At 41.5% G+C, this 24,100-nt stretch overlaps 2 protein-coding genes across 16 annotated transcripts in view; one reads left to right on the forward strand and one right to left on the reverse strand.

Annotated features, from left to right (window-relative positions):
• The first annotated feature begins 924 nt into the window (after nt 1-924).
• Nucleotides 925-24,100, forward strand: part of LOC132110029 (NACHT, LRR and PYD domains-containing protein 12-like) — a 32,274-nt gene continuing 9,098 nt past the window's right edge. For 2 of the 15 annotated variants that reach the window (XM_059516608.1, XM_059516611.1), the window contains exons 1-7: nt 1,120-1,417; nt 1,584-1,697; nt 1,960-2,055; nt 2,149-3,915; nt 4,404-4,577; nt 12,246-12,419; nt 22,295-22,468. In XM_059516608.1, the coding sequence (XP_059372591.1) occupies nt 1,368-1,417; nt 1,584-1,697; nt 1,960-2,055; nt 2,149-3,915; nt 4,404-4,577; nt 12,246-12,419; nt 22,295-22,468 (2,549 nt within the window). In that variant the 5' untranslated portion in view covers nt 1,120-1,367. The other 13 variants (XM_059516595.1, XM_059516600.1, XM_059516597.1 and 10 more) reach the window with 12 other exon arrangements.
• The window catches only part of sybl1 (synaptobrevin-like 1), a 129,009-nt gene continuing 113,706 nt past the window's right edge, over nt 8,798-24,100 (reverse strand). Inside the window, exon 9 of the mRNA XM_059516620.1 lies at nt 8,798-8,808. The gene's annotated coding sequence lies outside the window, so the exon portion shown is untranslated. The remainder of the gene's footprint in view (nt 8,809-24,100) is intronic.

Here is a 24,100-nt window from a genome sequence, read left to right on the forward strand (position 1 = left end):
CTGTACATATGTCTGTCAACAACAATAAACTATGATAAAATTATGAGCGTATTGTAACAAGCTATAGTAATGTACCTATTTGTGGTATATAAAGTATAGATAAATGTATGATGAATAACTACCTCACGTCTTATCACCGCTCCACCTTCTCTTGTTTAAGGAAATAACTTAAATATTTACAGCTGATTGGCCAAAACAGTAAAACTAATTTCACCAATGAGGAACCTTTTGGCATGCCCCTACCTTTTGGCATTTAATGACAAAAAGCCAAAAGCCATAAAAATCTACATTCAGGCCCTTTACTTTCTGGTGTATTTTCCTCTAGGCTGGATACAGTGCTTGTAATGTGAACAGACATGTGCAGTTTCCTCAGATCCTGAATCTCACTTCATTCTGATCATCAAACTGCAAAGTAAAAATAATAATAAATAAATAAATAAATAAAAGACTTTGCATTTGTTTCACTGCATCCATCCTAACAATATTCCTTCAGTATACTCTAGTAAAAAATAGGTACAAAATCTGTCACTGGGGTGGTAAACATTTACAGCCTACTATACACACTTTAAAAAGTATTAATATGTAACTTTAATGTACCAATATGCACTTAATAAAATGTCTGGGTAAGTTTTTAGAACCCAGAACAAAAGGAATAAGGTAAGGATGGATGGATGCAGTGAAACAAATACCTTTTTTTCATAGGGAGAACTCGAGAGGTAATGAAAAAATCTCCAGCAGCCTATCTGTAAAAATAAATATAGAATCTCGCTGTGAGCCTAATAAAACCTTTAGATATATTAGAAATGCAGATGTGTTTTAAAATGATTTTGTATAATTTGACATCGTTAACTTTTTTCACTCTGTGAGATCGAGTTTAAAGACGCTTCCTTACTTCATCGCTTACGACACAAATAAAGAATGAAAGTAAAAGTAGATTTGAAGTTTCGCCATTTTAAAACAGCCAGAGTCGATTCTATACAGATTCTAAATGTGTTCCATAGGAAACTTTATAAAAAATAAGCCAATAATTTACAAGTAGAGGCCGGTGGAGTTTGTGAATGGTATGTAGATTAATTAAATGTTGATGAAGGTGCAGGTGTCTGCTTTAGAGGTGACTTCCGCTTTCATATTTACTCTGAAGGGCGAAGAAGTTCTTTGATATGTGTTTGATATTTTAGTTTAAGCAAATGAACGAGGATTCATTGGTGTTTGGTGCTGTCTGTGGTTTATTTGAGCAGTTGTTAACACATGACTGTCGCTATTGTGTATCAGTGAACTCATGATCTGTTTCTCTCAGGATCCGTTCAGATTGTGTTTGTTTGTCATTTCATTCAGAATCAGTGCTGGACATCAGATTCTGTTTCATCATGGAAGACACACTAACACCCACAGATGAAGAGTTTTCTCCAGGATGCAGGTACTTCGAATAAACACTGAATTAAATCACTATTTTAATGATAGTAAATGAGAGTCTCCGTTGTGTTTTTATGTCTCTATATTTTTAAGATAAAATGTTATTTAAACAAAAAGACCATAAAGTCTTTTATCATCACATCATAAATGATTAAATGTGTTTATTATAGTTCAGTTGATCAGAAGAGATCAGAAGCTGAGTCCAGCTGTGTGTCTCTGAGGAGTGATGCGTCTATGGACCATCCAATGCATTTTAAGAGTCGAGATACACAGACTGATCTCAGGTATAATATTTCTATAAAAATGTTTATGCCATTTTATAGTATCAGAATAGTGTTCTTAGTATTTTTCTGTATAGTGTTTATATGCATTTCTTTGTCTTTATCTGAAATGCTATGATACGTTATGTAACATTGGTCACACGTATTTGTAAAAAAAAAAAAAAAAAAAACTCACTCAAAAAATGAGTGCTCTTGATTGTTTGAATAATGTATACTTTGTTAAATATGGTAAATCATATGATTCACTTTAATCTCTCTGTTATAGCTCCATTCATAAGAAGAGATCAGAGTCCAGCTGTGTGTCTATGAGGAGTGACACATCATTAGATTATAAGTGTGAAGAAACAAAGACTGATCCCAGGTCTAATATTTCTGTAAAAGATTATTTGATTATGATACAGAAAGACATTGTGCTCATTACCTTATGTAATGATGTGATATTCTAATTTCCCAGCCATGAAGTCCTGAACACGTTCAGATCAAATCTGCTGAAGAAGTTTGAGCGTCTGAATGAGGGAACAGGGACGCAGAGAAACCCAACACTCCTGAATGAGATCTACACAGAGCTCTACATCACAGAGAGTGAGAGTGGAGAGATCAGTAATGAGCATGAGGTGAGACAGATTGAGACACAATCCAGGAGAGCAGCAACAGAGGACACAGCCATTAAATGCAGTGACATCTTTAGACCTTTACCTGGACAAGACAAAGCCATCAGAACTGTGCTGACAAAGGGAGTCGCTGGCATTGGAAAAACAGTCTCTGTGCAGAAGTTGATCCTGGACTGGGCTGAAGGGAAAGAGAATCAGGACGTCCAGCTCATATTTCCTCTTCCTTTCAGAGAAATCAACTTGATGAAGGACAAAACACTCAGTCTTTTAGATCTTCTTCATGTGTTTTTCTCTGAAACTAAAGAAATGGAAATATCCAGTGATGAATATAAAGTGTTGTTCATCTTTGATGGTCTGGATGAGTGTCGTCTGTCTCTGGACTTTCAGTGTAAAGTGAAACTGTGTAATATATCTGAATCAGCCTCAGTAGACGTGCTGCTGATGAACCTCATTGTGGGGAATCTGCTTCCCTCTGCTCTCATCTGGATCACCTCCAGACCAGCAGCAGCTGATCTCATCCCCTCTGAGTGTGTCCATCGAGTGACAGAGGTACGAGGCTTCAATGATCCACAGAAGGAGGAATACTTCAGGAAGAGAATCAGTGATCAGAGTCTGGCCGACAGGATCATCTCACACCTGAAGTCATCAAGGAGCCTCTACATCATGTGCCGCATCCCAGTCTTCTGCTGGATCTCAGCCGCTGTTCTGGAGAAGATGTTGAGTCAAGCAGAGAGTGGAGAGATTCCCAAGACTCTCACTCAGATGTACACACACTTCCTGATCCTTCAGACCAACATCAAACATGAGAAGGACTATGAGAAGAAGATTACAGATGAAGACATGATCCTCAAACTGGGGAAATTGGCTTTTGAACATCTTCTGAAAGGAAATCTGATCTTCTATGAGGAAGATCTGAGAGAGTGTGGCATTGATGTGAGAGAAGCATCAGTGTACTCAGGATTGTGCACTCAGATCTTCAGAGAGGAGTTGGGCTTGTATCAGGGGAAAGTCTTCAGCTTTGTTCATCTGAGCATTCAGGAACATCTAGCAGCTCTATATGTGCACCTCTCTTGTACAAACAACAACAGAAATGTGTTTAAGCCAACCACCAAACAGTCTAAAGTAAAAGACTCAATTCGACTTTCATTATCTGTGCTGCATCAGAGAGCTGTGAATGAGGCTCTAAAGAGTAAAAATGGACATCTGGATCTTTTCCTGCGGTTCCTTCTGGGTTTGTCAGTGGAGTCTCATCAGATTCTTCTACAAGAACTAATGAAACAGACGAGAAGCAGATCTGACAGCAATGAGAAAACAGTTGAGTACATCAAGATAAGGATCAGGTTCATTAACTCTCCAGAGAAATCCATCAATCTGTTCCACTGTCTGAATGAACTGGGTGATCATTCACTAGTGGAGGAAATACAACAGTATCTGAAATCTGGAACAATAAAGGAAGCCAAACTCTCTTCATCTCAGTGGTCAGCTGTAGGTTATGTATTGTTGACATCAGAGGAAAAGCTGGACATGTTTGATATTAATGAATTTGTTGGAGAAAATAAAGCTGAAAAACAAAATGTTCTTCAGAAGCTGCTGCCTGTGATTAAAGTTCAGTAAGTATCTCTGAGAACAATCACTTCACTGTTAAAGAAAAGAACATAACAATCTCATAATAATATTATCAGTTAATGGAGCAATATGAAAAAAACATACTTGAAACACACACTTTAATGACAACATTATAAATCTTCCCTGATTATAATTTTTTTTATATCTGAAATGAATTCATTTCTAGAATTTAACAGTTTTTAGAGACAAGCTGGACTCTAAAGCACCTGCCACTCAATTTCTTTAACGTGGATTAGGTTGAAACCAACAAGTTTAATGTTATAATTGAGTTAGTACTTAAATAATGTGGATTTGATCCACGGTAAAGCTCTTCATCGCAAATTTGATTATTACCATTTTTTATTATTAATAACATGAATGTTTTCTCTGTTGCACACTATGAGTTTGCTATAGTGAGTCCATATCATGTCCCACTTGTCTTTTTAACCCTTATTTATGTTTTTGTTTAATACGTGTTTTCATCTCTCTACAGTATGAGTGATTGTGGCATGACAGATAAAGATTGTGCTGCTCTGACTTCAGTTCTGAGATCAAACCCCTCACAGCTGAGAAATCTGGATCTGTCTAATAAAGCAATCAGAGATTCAGGAGTGAAGCTTCTCTCTGTTGTTCTGGCAGATCCTCGGTGTAAACTGGAGGCACTGAGGTAAGATCATCTCTCTGATCATCATATGTTATCGTCTAACTATATCACAGCACAGAAATATGATTCTGATAACTGAAGATGAAGCATGAATAAGGCATGTGACAATATTACATCATACAGTTTAATTTAATGACAAAACAGATAATGAAGGCTTTGAAACTGCAGTGAGATAAATTCTGGTAATTAAATTAATAGGATTTTAGGATTAATACTCCTTTCATGGCTGCACTTTTTACTTATTTTGTACTTGTTCTGAAATCAAAATCAGCATGTTTTTATTATTATTGCTACTACCATTATTAAAGGCTATTTTGTTTCCTCCTGTACCACATTATCAGTTTATCATACAGTGATTAACAAATATGACTAATGAAGATCATCTTTCCTCTGTGCCTCTGTTATTATTAAATTTAAATAAATTATTAAATTTTATAAATAGAGATTTTTGAAGCACAGATGTTGAAAGTTTTTTTTTTGAAATAATTTTCATTACTGTGATTCAAACTTCAGTTGAAATGTAGACATATTTACTATAGGATTGTGATTTGTACCTGTTGATCAGTAACGGAGTAGCTTTACTTTGTTACTGTACTTAAGTAAATTTTTTGAAGTATCTGAACTTTACTGGAGTAGTTTTATTTTTAGTAACATTGACTCTGACTTCACTACATTCTAAAGCATAAGATCGTACTTTTAACTTTACTACTTTACGTTACTCCTTATAATAGATTAGATTAAATTAGATTCGACTTTTTCACTGCACATGTAAGGTACATGGCAACGAAATGCAGTTAGCATCTAACCAGAAGTGCAATAAGCAGTAAGTACAGAATATACAAGGTCTTCAATATGTACAATAACTATACAGATAAGTATTGTGGACATAATTTACAGATTTTAAATACTATTAGCATGATATACAGATAGGTGTGCTATGAACATACTATACAGGTGGATTATTTAAAAGTGTATGTACACTATAGGCAGAACTATGAACATATGAACATAATTACACTATTGCAATGGACAGTAAAGTGCATAGAAATATTTCAGTGTGCAAATGGATTATTCAGTGTGTCTGGATTAACAGACAGTAGTTCAAGTAATAACAAGTTATTGTTTTTTGCTTGTTGTGAATGAATAAATAAATCAGTCAGATGTAGTGTTGAAGAGGGGGAGGAGTCTGTGTGTATGGTGTTGAGGGGTGTCAGAGGGCAGAGTTCAGCAAGGAGACAGCTTTAGGGAAAAAGCTGTTCCTGAATCTGCTGGTCCTTGTCCGGAGGCTCCTGAAGCGCCTCCAGGAGGGCAGGAGGTTAAATAGTCCATGGTCAGGGTGAGAGGAGTCCTTGAGAATGCTGCGAGCTTGTCGTAGACAGCATTTCCTCTGGATGTCCTCAAGAGCAGGAAGTGGTGTCCCTGTGATGTGTTGGCCAGTTTTCACCACCTTCTGCAGTGCCTTGCGGTCAGCCACTGAGCAGTTCCCATACCAGACTGTGATGCAACTGGTCAGGATGCTCTCAATCGCACACCGGTAGAAGTTCACCAGGATGGATGAAGACAGCTGGTTCTTCTTCAGTGTCCTGAGGAAGAAGAGGCGCTGGTGAGCCTTCTTGACCAGGCTGGAGGTGTTTGTGGCCCAGGACAGTTCCTCCGAGATGGTGGTTCCCAGGAACTTGAAGCTGGAGACACGTTCAACAACCATCCCGTTAATGTGGATGGGGTCATGCGTGCTTCCTTTCTTCTTCCTGAAGTCCAGAATGAGCTCCTTAGTCTTATTGGTGTTAAGGAGCAGGTTATTGTCAGCGCACCATGTGGCCAGGTGCTGTACCTCTTCCCTGTAGGCAGTCTCATCATTGTCTGTGATGAGGCCAATCACCGTGGTGTCGTCTGCAAACTTAATGATGGAGTTGGATCCATGCACAGGCTTGCAGTCGTGGGTGTAAAGGGAGTAGAGGAATGGGCTCAGCACACAGCCCTGTGGTACGGCAGTGTTAAGTGTGATGGTGGTGGAGTGGGTGTGGCCTGACCGAACATGCTGAGGCCTGTTGGTCAGAAAGTCCATAATCCAGTTGCAGAGAGAGGTGTTAATGTCCAGGTCTCCAAGTTTTGTGGTCAGCTTGGAGGGAATGACGGTGTTAAATGCTGAACTGAAGTCAACAAACAACATCCTAACATATGTGTTGTTATGGTCCAGGTGTGTGAGTGCAGAGTGCAGCACTATGCATACTGCATCCTCTGTACTCCTATTTCTGCGGTAGGCAAATTGGTGTGGGTCCAGTGTGGGTGGGAGGCAGTCTTTGAGGTGTGCTAGGACCAGCCGCTCAAAGCACTTCATGATGATGTGTGTGAGTGCTACGGGGTGATAGTCATTCAGGCACATAGGGGAGGAGTGTTTCAGTACTGGCACAATGGATGTGGACTTAAAACATGTTGGCACAGTTGCTTGGGTCAGGGACAGGTTGAAAATGTCTGTGAAGACCCCTGCAAGCTGCTCTGCACATGCCCTAAGCACACGTCCAGGAATGCCATCATGGCCAACAGCCTTGCTGATCCGCTCAGTGCAGCGTGGACATCTGTGGAGGTGAGTTTGAGGGGTTGGTGGTCTGCTGAGTGTGTGATTTTGGTGGCCGTCTCCTTGCTGTCGCTGTTGAAGCGAGCATAAAAGTTATTTAGCTCATTAAAGAAGGAGACATCCGTGACCGTTGGAGTGGAGTTGCTTGACTTGTAGTCACTGATGATCTGGATGCCCTGCCACATGCGTCGGGGGTCAGAGTTGGAAAAGTGTTCCTCTACTTTCAGCTTGTAGCAGTACTTGGCCTTTTTGATGCCCCTTTTCAGGTTAGCCCTGGATTTACTGTAGGCCTGACCGTCATCTGACCTGAAGGAAGTGTTGCGGGCTTTCAGCAGAAGTCGCACCTCCTTGTTCATCCATGGCTTCTGATATCTGTTTTTCTGTTGTAACACTGTCAATGGTGGTGTTGATGTGATCTAGTACAGAGGAGGTGTAGATATCAATGTCCATGTGAGAGCCACAGGCAGCCTGAGAAGCAAACATACTCCAGTCAGCGTGTTGAAACCTGTCTTGAAGTAAAGAGTCTGCTCCAGTTGGCCACACTTTGATTGTTCTCACTGATGGCTTCACACGGTTGATGAGGGGTGAATACTTAGGGGTGAGAAACAAAGAAAGGTGATCAGACTGTGCGAGGTGGGGGAGGGGGTCGCAATGTAAGCTCTATTAATGTTTGTGTAAACATGATCCAAAGTTTTGTCTCCTCTGGTGTGGCAGGAAACATGCTGGTGAAATTTGGGGAGCACTGTCTTTAATTTGCAGTGATTAAAATCACCCGGGACAATAAAAGCAGCTTCCGGGTGAGCAGTCTGTTGTTTACTAATGGCTGCATGAAGCAAGCTTGGCATTAGCATCCAGTGGAATATAGACTGCGGTTATTATGGTGGAAGTGAACTCCCGTGGCAGATAAAAAGGTCTACATTTAACCATGAGAAACTCTAGGTTACCTGAGCAGTGTCTCCCAACAATGACAGTGTTCGTACACCAAGCTTTGTTGACATAAATGCACAATCCACCACCTCTTGTCTTGCCGGAGTCATCTGCCGTTCTATCTTCCCGGAATGTGCAGCGTCCGGCTAGCTTAATAGCATTATTGGGTACGTCGCTGTGTAGCCATGTTTCTGTGAAAACCATGACATTGCAGTACAAAAGTATCTTACTGTGTGTGATGCGGAGTCGTAACTCATCCATTTTGTTCACCAGTGACTGCACATTAGCGAGGAAAATGCTGGGTAAAGAGAGCCTGGAGCGGGTAGAGTGCATAGCCTCGGGTGTTCTAGCGATCTCAGGGATGAGTCGAAGATTGGTGATAAAACTGTTGGAAAAGTCCTCACCGATATCCAAAAGCTCCTGTCGGGTGTATGATGTTAAAGCAAAGTTGTTCAGTATGAACAGACCCGAGATGAGCAAGAATAATAGCCTGAGCCTCGCGATGTGTTCGCACCGCCATCTTGGTCATAAGCGGGTCATAGGCTAAATCACGTGGTCTGACACGCAGAAGCGGTTTCTGATTCAAGAACGAACTGATTCTTTTCAATTAACCTTTTAAATCAGTTCGCATATTGCACCAAACGTTTCAGTCACGATTTAGAATGATCCGATTGCAGCTGTTCTAGAGTCAATAACTCACTGATTCAAATGAACCGTTTAGTGTGAGTCTCTAGTGAACTCAAATCACAAGTAAGAACCGGGAGATCTTGTGAGCTCTCGCGCAACTGATGCTGCTAAAAGTAAGTTACTAATGTCTAATTTTAGGATTTATTATTGTAACTGAAAATAATATTTAGGTCAAAACTGTCATTTGTTTGTGAACTAAATCTGTTGTAAAGGGTGATCTATTTAAGCCCATTAAAATGCTTGAATGCAAACACATCAGCATCAGTTCCTCTTAGGTAAAAAAAAAACAAACATTAAAACAACACAGATTAAATAAAATAACTAATGCGCGTTCAAATACCCGCTGCCATAACATTAACAGTTCTATTAAAATGCTATGCATTTAGTCCTGTGTGATGTCTGTTTTTATATTGTTTATCAACCGTATAAATGTTTATATTGTTTGAAATAACTAGCCAAGTAGACAGATATGAATGTTTATTCATAACCATATTGAAAATAAGTAAATTTTGTTAACTGATGCTAACTGTCTAGCTAACAAGCTTGCTGGTGCTAAATTGAGGTAATTATTAAAAAATAAAGTCCAAATATTTGTGTTCAACCACCTAGGCAGATTACATCTGAGAGATAAATAAAAGACCCACATAGCAAATATCTTCTGATATCAAATATCACGCAATGACTTTTCCTTCGGCCCAAGTACCGAAAGAATGACGGCCCGGAAATGGCCCAGAACTGGATTAAAGCCTCGGGCCACACATGGGCCATAACCGGCCCGAATCTCAGCCAGTTAATCAGCCTTAGCTGGCCCTGATCTGGTCCAAAACAGGTTTTATTATTGGTGCCAATTCTCAGCCTTAAGTAAACCAGAATCCCCAAATCTGAGCCACACCTGTGCCTTATATAGCCCAGACCCAACCCAGACAAGCAGTGTCAGCCCAGATCCGGCCCGAATGGATTTCACGCGGGCTAGATGTGGGCCGGATCTGGGCCAACACTATATTGCTGTCTGGGAATTTTAATATTTTATATTATTAACTTGTATATTACTATCATTTTGTGACATGCTTCAATGTAGACACAAACTATGCCAATAAAGTACATTAAACTGATTAGAAAATCAGACTTACAACCCACACATCATGTAACTGTGCAATAAAAAAAGTATTGCATTGGTTTTTTTATTTATTTTTATAAAGAACAAATCAACTAATAAACAGTGAGTGTATAAAGTATACAGTCTATAAGTGAAACATAACAGATAGACATATGTAACTTAATCATAATAATTTATTACAGATGTGACAATGAGCATACCACAGTAGTCCAAATGATGATGCATTGCAGTTACAGTCCTCTCTGGCAGTATATAATATTAGTGTGAGGAGCAGGGCATAATTTAAGTTGTTAAACGCTGAAAATACTATCCCAATCCACTTCCTCAAGGCGTGCGTTTCTCATTCAAAACACGCATCACCGGAAACACGGCATGTCGCAATCTCTGACGAAACCGATGAGAGCCAATGAGTGTTTGATATCGCTGCCGCAAAACTTTTTGTAAAACTTCTTAATGGCACATTTTTAAATAGTTACTGTAGCTACACAGGAAGGATATACATATCGGCAATGTATGCTGTTTGAATGGATCTGTTCCTCACACCAAGCATCAAATGGATACAGGATTTAAATAAGAATAAAATACTTTCATGATCATTTTATTTAATGCTTGTGCATTACAGCATACTAATAAAAATGATGTGCCCGCACTCTCTATTATAGATCAGTGTGTGTCCCATAGTTAACCAAATAAATATTACATATATAATAATGGTTAATGATAATGGATAATGGATAATGGTTAAATGATCTCTCTCTATCTTTTTCTTTTCATGTAAGGATTCTAAGATTATTTGCACCAAGAATAATAATATAAAATTTAATAAAATTAAAATTAAGTGCAGTTAAATGCACTTGACTGATTTGCTTTTTTTTTTTAATAATAATGTTTCATTCTGTTTTGAGTTGCCATTTCAAATACTACATTTTAACAATACTACACTTCATTAAAATGTATGTGATCATTTAACCATTATCATGCAATATTGTATTTATCTTGTTTATCATGGGTCACATAATATGCTGCCAGATCTTAGCCTGATTGGGCCACATATCACTTGACTGATCTGGGCCACACTCCTCCCACCAACAATCGGCCCTCATGTTGTTTGCCGGATCCCCACCGTGCCGTCATTGCCACACATGGCCCAGCTCTGGCTGAAAGGGTACATGCCATTGCTGACAGGAGGCCAGCAGTGCCAGCTTGAGACCACATGTGGGCTATGTCCATTTGCTATGTGGGGATGTGATGTTCAGAACATGTTAACTACAGTAATTATCAAAGTGGGAAGTGATGCCCTCTGGGGGCATTTGGGCAGGGGTGTTTTTACACCACAGACAAGGTTTGAGAAGAAAAACTCATTATGAAAATATTATTATTTTATCCTTAAAATGTTCTTCCTAACTTCAGGCCTTATTCTCATGTCATATATAACTGATGTTCTGCAAAACAACAAATTTTAAAACACTTTTTTTCTTACTGATGAAAATCTGATGGTCAGATGTGACCCTGGAGCACAAAAGCAGTCATAAATCTCTGGGGTATATTTGTAACAAAAGCCAAAAATACACTGTATGTGTCAAAATGAACATTTGTTTCTTTTATGGCAAATATTATAAGGATATTAATTAAAGATCATGTTCCATGAAGATATTTGTAAATTTCCTACCGTAAATATATCAAAACATAATTTAGTTATGTAAAAAATAGTAATATGCATTGCTAAGAACTTCATTTATACAAATTTAAAGGTGATTTTCTCAATGTTTTCATTTTTTGCACCCTTAAATTATAGATTTTCAAAAAGTTGTATCTCAGCCAAATATCATCCTTTCCTAATGGCTTATTTAATCAACTTTCGGGTGATGCATAAATCTCAATTTTGAAAAACTGACCCTTATGACTGGTTTTGTGGTCCAGGGTCTCAAATCTGTTTTCTCTCAGGTTTCAGTGTAAGCTTCACAGTGAACATTACTAGATCACTCTCGTCAGCGTAGTCCATATCAACAACAAAAATATATATTTTTTATACTCCTTATAGTGGTTATTTTGAGAAAATTCCAGGTATTTTGAGCAGTATAGGATTATTTAAAAAAACAGTGCTAATATAAAATAAAATTAAGTAGCCTATATAAAATTGCAAACATCTATCTATCATTACTTTTTTACTTAAGTAATTAAAAAATCGAGTACTTTTGTACTTTTTTTAATTATTACTTTTACTTTAACTGGAGTATTATTTTATAATACATATCTGTACTTTTACTCAAGTACTTGATTTGTGTACTTCGTCCACCACTGCTGTTGATCTGATCTGATGTGATCTGATGTGAGAGAGTGAAGAGTGTGTCATTGTTCTCTACAGGTTGAGTGATTGTGGCATCACAGATGAAGGTTGTGCTGCTCTGTCTTCAGCTCTGAGATCAAACCCCTCACACCTGAGAGAACTGGATCTGTCTGTGAATAATCTAGAAGACTCTGGAGTCACACTGCTGTCTGCTGTACTGGAGGATCCTCACTGTAAACTGGAGAAACTGGGGTAAGATCATCTCTCTGATAGTCATGTGTCTTTATCCTCAGTAAGCTGTATGTAGTTTGATGTAAAATTGTTTAAAATCAACTTGTAGTTTGATAAATACACAATCACTGGTATATATAAATGTGATCTGGTACCAGTGTTCATTACAGTTTTTAAATATCCTTTAATATAACAATATTTCAATTCATATATTTGTAACCCTTTCTCTCTCTCTCCACACGCTCACTGGACTCTAGCACCTCCGTTGCTCTGCGTTGTGTTATATGTTCGTGGGTGGTGGTAGAAAGCGGAGACTCAGACACAGAGTGGTTCAGGATTGTGGCTTGACCGTTTATTCCACAGCACGGCATCTATAGCATTGACAACATGAACTGAGGAAAAGATGACGCAATACTCCTATATCAACGCTACGGTACATGACGAGGCCCAAACAACGCTAAAGGCACTTGAATCTGTTTTAATTCAATAGCATTATGGGGACACCTTGTGGACAACCCATATATATATATACCGCCTTACATCCACCCCTTCTTTAATTGATGGCGTCCCAGCCATCTAATTAACCAAAACTCCAGGGTGGTGTAATCTATGACAACAATAATAAAAAAAACATGTTGTGAATGATTGAATAGCACCTGATGTGTGTGATAGGCGTGGGTAGCTAACTGTTATCGGGGTGCGTGCAGTATGGTTCTACGTGTTCTCTGCTGCTCCTCTTTCTTCTGGCCTTCAACCACAACTTTCTCCCTCTTTCTATCTTTTGGTGGTCACTCTCCAATTTCACCACTTGGGTTTCCAGTGAGAGTTTAGTTGGGGGATGCCGGTTCCTTCTCGGGTTTCTTCTTGGGGGGTTGGACCCTTGAGTGGGGGCGGCATCACTACCAGTCACAAGCACTCCTTCTCCATTACTTGATTCCTCTGTCCACAAGTCAGCCTCCTCTTTGCCCATTTGCTCTTCCTCTTTATCTTGGGTTTCAATTAGGGCTCTGTCCAGCATCTCCTCTGAATTGCCACTCCTTGTTTCCTCTTCACCCTCTGATTCAATGCCTGCCCCACAGGCCTCACCATCTGACTCGCTCCCTTCTATGATCACTCCTTCCTCTCGTTCCACTGGGAGAAACATACACTGCGTCAAAAGGTTCCTATGAACCACTCTCTCCGCTCCCCCATCCTCTCGTCGCACCACGTACACAGGCAAACCAGGTTGCTTCTTTACCACAACATATGGCTGTCTCTCCCATCGATCTCCCAGCTTCTGCATCCCCTCCACATGACAGACCTTGACTAAGACCCTATCCCCAGAACTAAAGTCTTCACTCTTGGCCTTTTTGTCATAATACATTTTCTGCTGTCTTTTTGCCAGCAGAGAGGTCTGATTAGCCAGGGCATAGGCCTGCGACAGGGTGTCATGCAGGGCCTGGACATACTCGCTGTATTCACATGGCGGGGTTGTTGTGGTGGACCCGAAGATGAGGTCCACTGGGAGCCTGGGGTGTCTACCAAACATAAGGTAGTATGGGCTATATCCAGTGGAGTCATGTTGCGAGCAGTTATATGCATGTGTCATTGAATCTACATACTCATGCCACCGGGGCTTTAGATGCAGATCCAGTGTTCCCAGCATGTTCATTAGGGTACGGTTGAATCTTTCGGTGGTCCCGCTGCCCTGGGGGTGGTAGGGTGTGGTGTGGGTTTTAGTGGTCCCAATACACTTGCATAGCTCCTTCACTATTGCACTTTCAAAGTTACGGCCTTGATCTGTGTGTAATTTAGCAGGGAAACCGAAACGGCAGAAGAAATTCCTCCACAAGACCCTGGCCACTGTGACCGCCTTTTGGTCCCTGGTGGGGTAGGCCTGTGCGTAACGAGAAAAGTGATCCATAACAATGAGCACATTCTCCATACCACCCTTGGACTTCTCCAGCTTTAAGAAGTCAACACAAACCAGTTCCATGGGGGCACTGGTATGGATACTGACAAGGGGAGCCCTGACATTGACCGTGGGAGTTTTCCTAAGACAGCACCTCTCACACTGTTCGCACCAAGCCTTGATCTCCTGAAACATTCTTGGCCAGTAAAATCTTTCCCTTATCATCTGTAGTGTCCTCTCAAATCCCAGATGCCCTGAGTCATTGTGAAGGGCTGTTTTGACAGTTTCACGCAGCCTCTCTGGTAGTATTAGTTGCTCCACCACCCCTTTATGGCAGTCTCTGATGCTGCGGTACAGGATCCCTTTTTTTACCACTAACCTCCTCCACTCTTTTAGGAGGAGGCCCCCAGTGGTGCCCACTTTCATCCTCTCGCTGTGGCTTGGTTTGTGGTTTTTGCTCTTAAAGTGGAGGATGGGACCGATAACTGTGTCTTCCTTCTGTCCCACTCGAAGCTCCTGTGTGGTCATAGCAGGTAGAGCCTCCATCCCCACATCCACATACGCCTCACTGGCCTCCAGTGACTGACCGCTTTCAGGCTCCTCTGTGACTGCTGCTATGTACTTTCCTGAGCCCTCCCCAGGCTCCTGGGTGGTATGTGCCTCCTCATGTCTCTGTTCACCCGCCCTCACCTGTTGCGGGCATGACTGCAGGGTATCCGCCACTTCCTGATTGGAAATACGTGAGAGGGCGTCAGCGTTAGAGTTGTCCTGTCCCCTCCGATACTGGATGTCAAAGTCAAATATGGAGAGATGAGAAACCCATCGCTGACCTGTGGCGTCGAGCTTGGCTGAGGTCATTACATATTTCAGAGGGTTATTGTCGGTCAGAACAGAGAACTTGCGCCCGTAGAGGTGGTCATGGAACTTATCTGTCACGGCCCACTTGAGCGCGAGGAACTCAAGCTTGTGTGCTGGATACCTCGTCTCAGGTGGGCTTAGGCCTCTGCTCGCATACGCAATGACCCTTTCCACTCCATCTTGTACCTGCGCTAGCACAGCACCAAGCCCCATTCCTGAGGCATCAGTCTGCAGCAGAAAGGGTTGACTGTAGTCTGGATAGCCAAGCACTGGTGCATTTATCAGCTTATCTTTTAAAGACTGAAAGGCCTCCTCACAGTCGGCAGTCCACAGAAATGGCAGGTCAGGGCCTGGGCTTTTCTGGATCCCTCTTTTCTTCTTTCTAGGGTCACCGGAGGTAAGGCGGTATAATGGAGCAGCCAGGTTAGAGTATCCCTTAACATACCTCCTATAGTAGCCCGCAAACCCCAAAAACCGGAGCACTTCCATACGATTAGTAGGCCTCACCCATTCCTTGACCTTACTGATCTTCTCTGGGTCTGTCTTGATGCCCTCTGCTGACACCCAGTGACCCAAGTACTGCACTTCCTTCCTTACAAGCTGGCACTTGGAGGGTTTCAATTTTAAACCATGCTCCCTAAGTCTATCAAACGCCAGCTGGAGCCTCTCTAGATGCTCATTAAAGGACTTCGAGAAAATTATAATATCATCAAGGTAGATAAGTAGATGGGTGAAATTTAAGTCCCCAAAACAGGATGTCATCAGCCTTTGAAAGGTTGAGGGTGCATTTTGCAGCCCAAAAGGCATTCTATTGGCCTCAAACAGACCCATGGGAGTGCTGAATGCTGTCTTGTACTTATCATGTTCTGCGACCTCTACCTGCCAGTAGCCCGATGTAAGGTCTAGGGTGGAAAAGTACTTTGCTTGCCCCAAAGCCTCTAGAGCTTCCTCTATCCTTGGCAGAGGGAATGCGTCTCGGGTGCTGCAGGCGTTGAGCTTCCGGTAGTCGATACATAATCGAAGTGATCCATCCTTCTTGGTCACCACCACCACAGGGGATGCATACGGACTTTTACTGGGGCGAACGACTCCTGCTGTCTCCATGTCCATCAATAACCGCCTCACATCTTGCCACTGGGAGGGGGGTATTTTGCGGTACGGCAGTCGGAAAGGCCTCGGGTCAACCAGCGGAATCTCATGCTGTACAGTTGTGGTGTGACCATAGTCCATGGGATGCTGGGAGAACACATCTGCGTTTTTATCCAGCAGATCCTTGAGTAGAGCACATTGGTCCTCACTTTCAACCGCTGCTTCACTTAGGTCAACCCTGCAGCTAGCCACCACTTGGTCTAGACTTAGACATGCCCCTTTGTTCCCAGCTTCGCCATGCTTTTTATCTGGGAACTCCACCACCTTGTCCACAAGAACTGCGCTGGCCAGATTTGTGTGGTTTTTGATTGTAATGACTCGCTGGGAAAGATTCATCACTCTAACTGGAGCACAACCTCTTTTCACATTTGCAAGTACTTTGGCCACCAGGATGTCCTGGGGGAGCGGCAAGGAGGGATGGCCTTCTATCAGGGCTGTATAAATCTTCCTTTGGGGACCAGTTTTAATCCTACACATTAAATCCATCTCTTTTCCACCAGGGATGTTTATTGTACAGCCAGTGTAAACAGCAGGGCCTACAACGCCATGCATTTCACTTTGCTCGGCGCTTCCCACCCTCAGTAAGGCTGTGTACCACTCTGGATGCTTCTCTTTGACCTGGTACAGAAACTGCGGGCCATAAGCTGCTTGAAGATGGGTTCGGGAGGCTCGAATGACATTGGTTCCCACCAACAGAGGGACTGACGATCGATAGTCAGAATCCGGAACGACGAAGGTAGGTACAGCCTTGAGCTCTTTCCCCAGCACTTTAAGGTCAATGTGTAAGACGCCCTGATACGGCACTGTCTGACCTGCTGCACCCTCTATTTGTATTTTAGAAGGCTGTAGCTGCTTCATTTTTAGAGCTGGGTGGCTCTGCCAGTAGTTGTGTGTAATACTGGTGATCTGCGAGCCAGAGTCAATTAGAGCCCTGCATGCCTTTCCATTGACTTCTACTTCCCCTTCATTCCTGGGTCCCACTAGTGGTGTTTCCCCTCCTTCAGTGCAAATCCTCTTGACAGGTGGGTGGGGCCCTTGCTGTGTACCCATGGATGCCCCTGCTGCCATGGGTACTAAGCGTTTAAATGTTGAGCAGAGTGCATGTGTCCATCAGCAGAAACATTAGGCTGCTGAGCTTCAGCTGGGCTCTGATCTGGAAGCACTGCTCGACACACTCTGGCTGTGTGGCCCGGCTCTCCACACCGGTAACAGACAAAACTTGTACTCTGGCTTACTTTTCCCTTTGCTGGTTGGACAGATAATGGGGAGGAAAGGGGAGAAGAGGTCATTCTCGACTCTAGTTGTGACAGCTTAGCCATTTGTTCTTCCTGAATGAGAGCTAACTTCTTAACCATTTCTGTCAGCTCTGATAATTCAGATGTGTGTTTTGGCCTATCTATCTTGGTGTTTCCACCCCCTCCTGATGCTACATGCACCTGAGCATACGTTTTCTTTGCTGCACTACGCATCTGAAACTTCTTAGTTTCTCTAGTTAGACTTCGGAGCTCTGCCTGCAGCTCTCGGAAGCTGAAGAGCCTGGGTGCCATTGGTGCGATTCTGGTGTACACCTCCTCGTCGGAGAGGCCTCTCATGAACTGCCGTGTTAGTTTGCTATCTCGATCCAGGAAGGGCTTACCTCCTCTTTGCTTCTCCTCTACTGTTCTCAACTTTGCCTCCAGTGCTATGGCATAAGAACAGGCAGACTCCCCTGAATTCTGGCTCCGCTCGTAGAAGTCAGCCAGAGGATCTAGGGATCCTCGAGTGTCACTGTATTCGGCCCGCAGTTCCTCCAGCGCTTTCTCAGGGGTCTGATCATGTGGAGGTAAGTTAAGGATGAGATTTCGGGCTTCACCCCCCAGGTGTCGCACAACAGTGGAGAAGCGGAGGTGCATTGGGAGCTCTATTGCCTCCAAGAGATATTGCATGTCGCGAATCCAGTCTTCCACCAGTATCTTACAGTCTGGATTTCCTGTGAAGACTTGAACATTTTTCACCTGATGAGTTTGCATGAAACCTCCATAGGCTGTCATAGGAAGGCACTGGTTGGCGACTGCTCGAGCAGGGGGCATGAATTGTGTCACGTGTGGATGGGCATACTGGCTGGCAGATGCAGGCACAGGGGGGGCTGGAGAAGGGTGGTATGGAGAATGAGCGTCAACATGCATGTTGAGGTGGGAAGCTGGAATCACTGTCCGTTGAGGAGATAGCTCAGGAGGAGCATCAGTGGCTGCCTGGTCTAACGCTACCCGAGGGCTGTGTTGAGTTATGTTGGGAGCCCATGCATTTGCAGATGGGGCTAGTGGGGTGGCTCCACTATAGCCTGGAACTGGAGTTGTGAGAAATGTGGCCTCAGGGGAATGCACTTGAAAGGCCTGCTCAGCAGCTACGTGCTTAACCGTAGTATTCATCACTGGTGGGCTCGGAAGACTCTGCGCGGGCACATATGGGGGATATGAATAACTTGGGTAAACCTGGGGGCCAGGCCTAATAGGCTGGGCTGGATGTGGCACAGCAACTGGGTAGGGTTGGAGCGACTGCTGCACAACTGGCCTCTCAACAATGACATGATGTAGGGAATCTTGCCAAGGCATAGCTTCCGAGGGCCCATGTCTACTGCGTTTGCGAACAGAGGCATCAATCGTCATATCTATCTGGCCACCTGGTCTTGCATCTGGGCTGTTGTCGAAACAAAGTGGCGGTACCTGCCCTGAGGCCCCAGGGCCTGTCAACCTTCGTGCATGGGCTGGCGTCACATACTGGTCAGCATAGGGCGCGTTCATAGGGGCTGGTGGGCCAATGGTGACATGCCCCGCTGGCGTCGGGAGACTAGATGCACTAGTGGAGGAGCACTGTATGTCTTGTGGGGAGTTTGCATAGGTCTGCGACATCTTAAAATCACAATGTGTTTAATATGTACGATCAGGTTATGTAATGTAATGCAATGTAATTAGGTTCTAAGAGATGTTGAATCTATGTAGAATAATGCAAACCCATATAAATAAATTTGTTCTAAAGTAAGCTATATGTTTCAGTGAGGTGAGCACAATGAAAATGTAACCAGCTTATCCAAGAAAGTTAACTGCTCCTCAACTAAAATTAAAAGTTTAAACTTAAACGGTTTAAACTAAAGTCTCACTGAGTATTAAGCAGATGCACAGTAACCTTTTTCAGTAAATAGTTTCCCAAATCTCAATAGAAAAAAAAAACTCACTTTTCAATAAAACTATCAAATAAGTTTTACATCACAGCAAATATTTAAAACAGTTAAATAACAGTTAAGTTACCCAGCAGACTGTAAAGGATATAGCTGTGATGGCAGATATGTAACCCCAAAATCACCAGTCCTGTTATGAATTTCAGTTTGTTAATATAGTTCAGTATTCAAACCACTGGCTGTAGAATTCTCTTCCTCTTCGGTCTAGAAGTGCCACAATCCGGGTCACGGCACCAAAGATGTAACCCTTTCTCTCTCTCTCCACACGCTCACTGGACTCTAGCACCTCCGTTGCTCTGCGTTGTGTTATATGTTCGTGGGTGGTGGTAGAAAGCGGAGACTCAGACACAGAGTGGTTCAGGATTGTGGCTTGACCGTTTATTCCACAGCACGGCATCTATAGCATTGACAACATGAACTGAGGAAAAGATGACGCAATACTCCTATATCAACGCTACGGTACATTAAGAGGCCCAAACAACGCTAAAGGCACTTGAATCTGTTTTAATTCAATAGCGTTATGGGGAAACCTTGTGGACAACCCATATATATATATACCGCCTTACATATTTATTCAGTAATTTTAGATTGTTTCACTCAGACTACGATGGCACTAATGATGATAAATATATAAAGCATAATAATGTCATGTCCAGCTGCTGGTTGTCTTTATCTCTCTTGGCTGATGTTTTAGACTTGATAGTGTTTACTAATAAACAAATAAATTAATAAACTCCCTCTGGACGAATGCAGAAGATTTGATTTCATAAAGATCAGTAATACAGTTCATCCAAAGATGGCACAACTAAAACATTAAACATATTCATATAACTAGTCCCTGGTCATGTGATTTTAACAGTAACAACATGGTCTCCTTTCAGAAGAAAACAAGCAGAAGACCTTCATACTGTTCTGACTTAGTGTGCTTTATCTTTTCTAACTGATCCGATTTATGGTTTTAGTATAAATTGCTTTCCAAAAAATCTGATAGATTGATCTGTTATACTGATGCTGTTCTATAGAGGGCCACAGTATAAGAAATCCACTTTTACTCTGTATTATATCAAGAGATTTCATCTGTTAGTGAAAGAGCCACTCAGATATTTGCAGCAGCGGCCCTCGACCTTTCGGCCTTACACAACTCTCACAAGCTTCTGTTAGCAGTTCAGTTTCACATACTGTTTATAATTAACCAGCACAAATAAAAATGATAACAATTAGTCACTCTGATAAAAGACAAATTCACTAAAATTATTTGTTTTATTATTTTAAAAAATATGAATGTATCAAAAAAATACAAATAAATGTGGCCCCAAACAAGTCACTGAACAGCTGAGCTCAATGTACTGCACACATACAGTAGCACTGAGGCCAGAATAGCACAGGGTTTCCACAGTCGAGCCTGAAGCTCCGCTGCACGTCACTAAAACACGCCCTTTACACACCTCTCAGGAACAACGTCACGAAACCCCATCATTTCACCAACAAAGAGAAGTTATCAGAAAACTAGGAAATAAGTCACTGGAACTAGTGCGATCACAAACGAACATGATAAAAGCGGCCGTTTGTTTGCATGCTTTGGTAAATATTCTAATTCAAAAGCATCGATGTTTTACTATAGAATAAGTGATACATTGATCGTAATGAATTAATTCATCAGGACTCAAAATTAATCACACAGAAATACATTTTTCTACTTTATTTATTTTTAACGCTTATGAAAATAGCCTGCTTATTCAGTCGAGTCTTTCTGTTTATTTGTAGTCACAGTAGTCTGTATTTCATATTTAGAAAGAATGATAATATCTCTATTTTTTTAAAAGCTCCCGAACAAAAAAACGTTATTATATTTTTATGATAGACTACGCAGAGCTAGTCTCTCGAGACGAGACTTATGATAGATAATATAAGTTACTAAATAAATACACGATTGTGATAGAGAATAAGAAGCTGACGTCTAATTTCTTCAAGCGGTCACATTTACCATGTTTACTATGGTAATGTTAATGTTTAGCGTGCACAGTCTTTTACATCGCTTATAAATATTTCTGCCTTGTTTAGTGATTATAATCCACATCAGATCAAGTTATTTCAAACACACGCTGCTGACTTAGAGTGAGTTTTGAGCTCAACTTATTTTAAAAGTGTTTAATGCTGGTGTTAAAGCTGTTATCTTTCTGTAAGGATCTGCAGCGCTGAGCTCTCCAGACGTGGAGAAACTCCTCTTTGTTCATACCCCCTCCTCTAGCCCCAGCTGGCCCGCTTAGGCCCAAGGTTATCCTGGCCGTTTGCCCCGAGGAAGTCACGGCGAGGCACGATCAAGCCCCAGAAACTATCACTAGCATGTCCGCTTTAAGCGCGAGAGTGGAAACGCGGCCAATAACAGTTGTGATTTTGTCCAGGAATCGTAAAATCAAAATGCTAAAAAAAAAAAAAAAAAAAAAATGAAGAGGTTACCTGTCTTGCTCTCCCAACTAACTTTCACTCTGTGTGCTCTGTTTTAACGATCTGAGAGCGAGGTCTAAAGCTCAGAGTATGTCCGAATCCACTTCTGGACAATCATCTTTCCTCTGTGCCTCTGTTATTATTAAACTTCCAATATAAATAGAGGGTTTTGAAGCACAGATGTTATCATTTTCATTAATAAAATGAAATATGTAATAAAACTCCAGTGGAAACATAGATACATTTACTAGTCTGTTTAGGATTGTGATGTGTACCTGCTGATCTGATCTGATGTGATCTGATGTGAGAGAGTGAAGAGTGTGTCATTGTTCTCTACAGGTTGTGGGGTTGTCACGTCACAGATGAAGGTTGTGCTGCTCTGTGTTCAGCTCTGAGATCAAACCCCTCACACCTGACACTTCTGGATCTGTCTGTGAATAATCTAGAAGACTCTGGAGTCACACTGCTGTCTGCTGTACTGGAGGATCCTCGCTGTAAACTGGAGAAACTGGGGTAAGATCATCTCTCTGATTGAGTATATCTCAGCCCAATATATATATTGAGAATATATATATTCTGATAACTAAAGATGAAGCATGAATAAGGCATGTGACAATATTAAATCATACAATTAAATGTAATGACAAAAACTGATAAAAACAAACAAACATAATTAGGGCTTTAAAACTGCAGTGAGTAAAATTCATATAATTAAATTTATATGATTTTAGGATGAATACTCACTTCTGCTATTTTTAAGATGGGAAATACTTCTGTTATAAACTATAAAGGTGAGCCAATGGATATCACAATATCCCAGTGAGCATCTTAAAGGGATAATTCACCCAAAAATGAAAACTGTCATAATTTACTATACTATATATTATATCTTCTTTGATGTTCAACATAAAAACGCAACTCACACAGGTTTGGAACGACATGAGGGTGAGTAAATGATGACAGAATTTTCATGTTTGAGTGAACTCACTTTAACCTCAGTCAATTCACTATAACTGAAAGTGAAAAACAGTAAAAACTGACGGCACTTTCAGCATCGGACGCTGCATTAACGGCACATATTCTCTCAGAGACAACAATAAACGAATCTACTTCAACATAATCTGATAATGGTATATAACTGTCCTCATTTATTCTCTTAATATTTGTCTTGTGGCTCGTGCATTGTGAAAAAAATAAGAAACATATTTCATGTTAAACAGGTTGTTTTTGAAAGTTTGTGCTTGAAATAAAGAATATTCAATGATGACTGCAGTGTTAATAATTTTAATTAACTGTAAATTAGACCTGTTTTTTTTTTCTTAAAAAAAAACCTTAAAATGATTTTGAATGAGAAGTAAGCGAATAGCCTAATCTTTTATTATTCTCACAGTGCATCAGTTATGCTTTGTGCTATGAAATTATTGCAGAGCAAATTAATTGTGATTTAATAATAAAAGTAACCGAATAATAATAATAATAATAATAATAATATTAGGCCTAATAATAAGAAGAATGTAAAAGGTCTACATTAATTCGAAATGCCATATCCTCTTAATATTGATAATATTTGATGCTTTTGTGGACACTTAATACGACGCACCGCAGCATGAGGAGGTTATCACGGGTGTGTATAATGTGTGTGTGTGTGTGTGTGTGTGTACTGTGTGTTTCTCTCTCTGTGTGTGTGTGTGTGTGTGTGTGTGTGTACTGTGTGTTTCTCTCTGTGTGTGTGTGTGTGTGTGTGTGTGTGTGTACTGTGTGTGTATGTGTGTGTGTGTGTGTGTGTACTGTGTGTTGCTCTGTGTGTGTGTGTGTGTGTGTACTGTGTGTTGCTCTGTGTGTGTGTGTACTGTGTGTTTCTCTGTGTGTGTGTGTGTGTGTGTGTGTGTGTGTGTGTGTGTGTGTGTGTGTTTGTGTACTGGGGTGGTTTGGTGCAGTGGATAAGTCACATGCCTTTGGTGTGAGAGACGCGGGTTCGAATCCACTGTGAGACACCAATGTGTCCCTGAGCAAGACACTTAACATCTAGTTGCTCCAGAGGCTTGCGACCTCTGACATATATAGCAAATGTAAATGTACTGTGTGTTTCTCTCTCTCTCTCTGTGTGTGTGTGTGTGTGAGAGAGAGAAAGTGACAGTTGAGATT

This window comes from Carassius carassius, chromosome 29, assembly GCF_963082965.1.
Source record: "Carassius carassius chromosome 29, fCarCar2.1, whole genome shotgun sequence".
Taxonomy (NCBI): domain Eukaryota; kingdom Metazoa; phylum Chordata; class Actinopteri; order Cypriniformes; family Cyprinidae; genus Carassius; species Carassius carassius.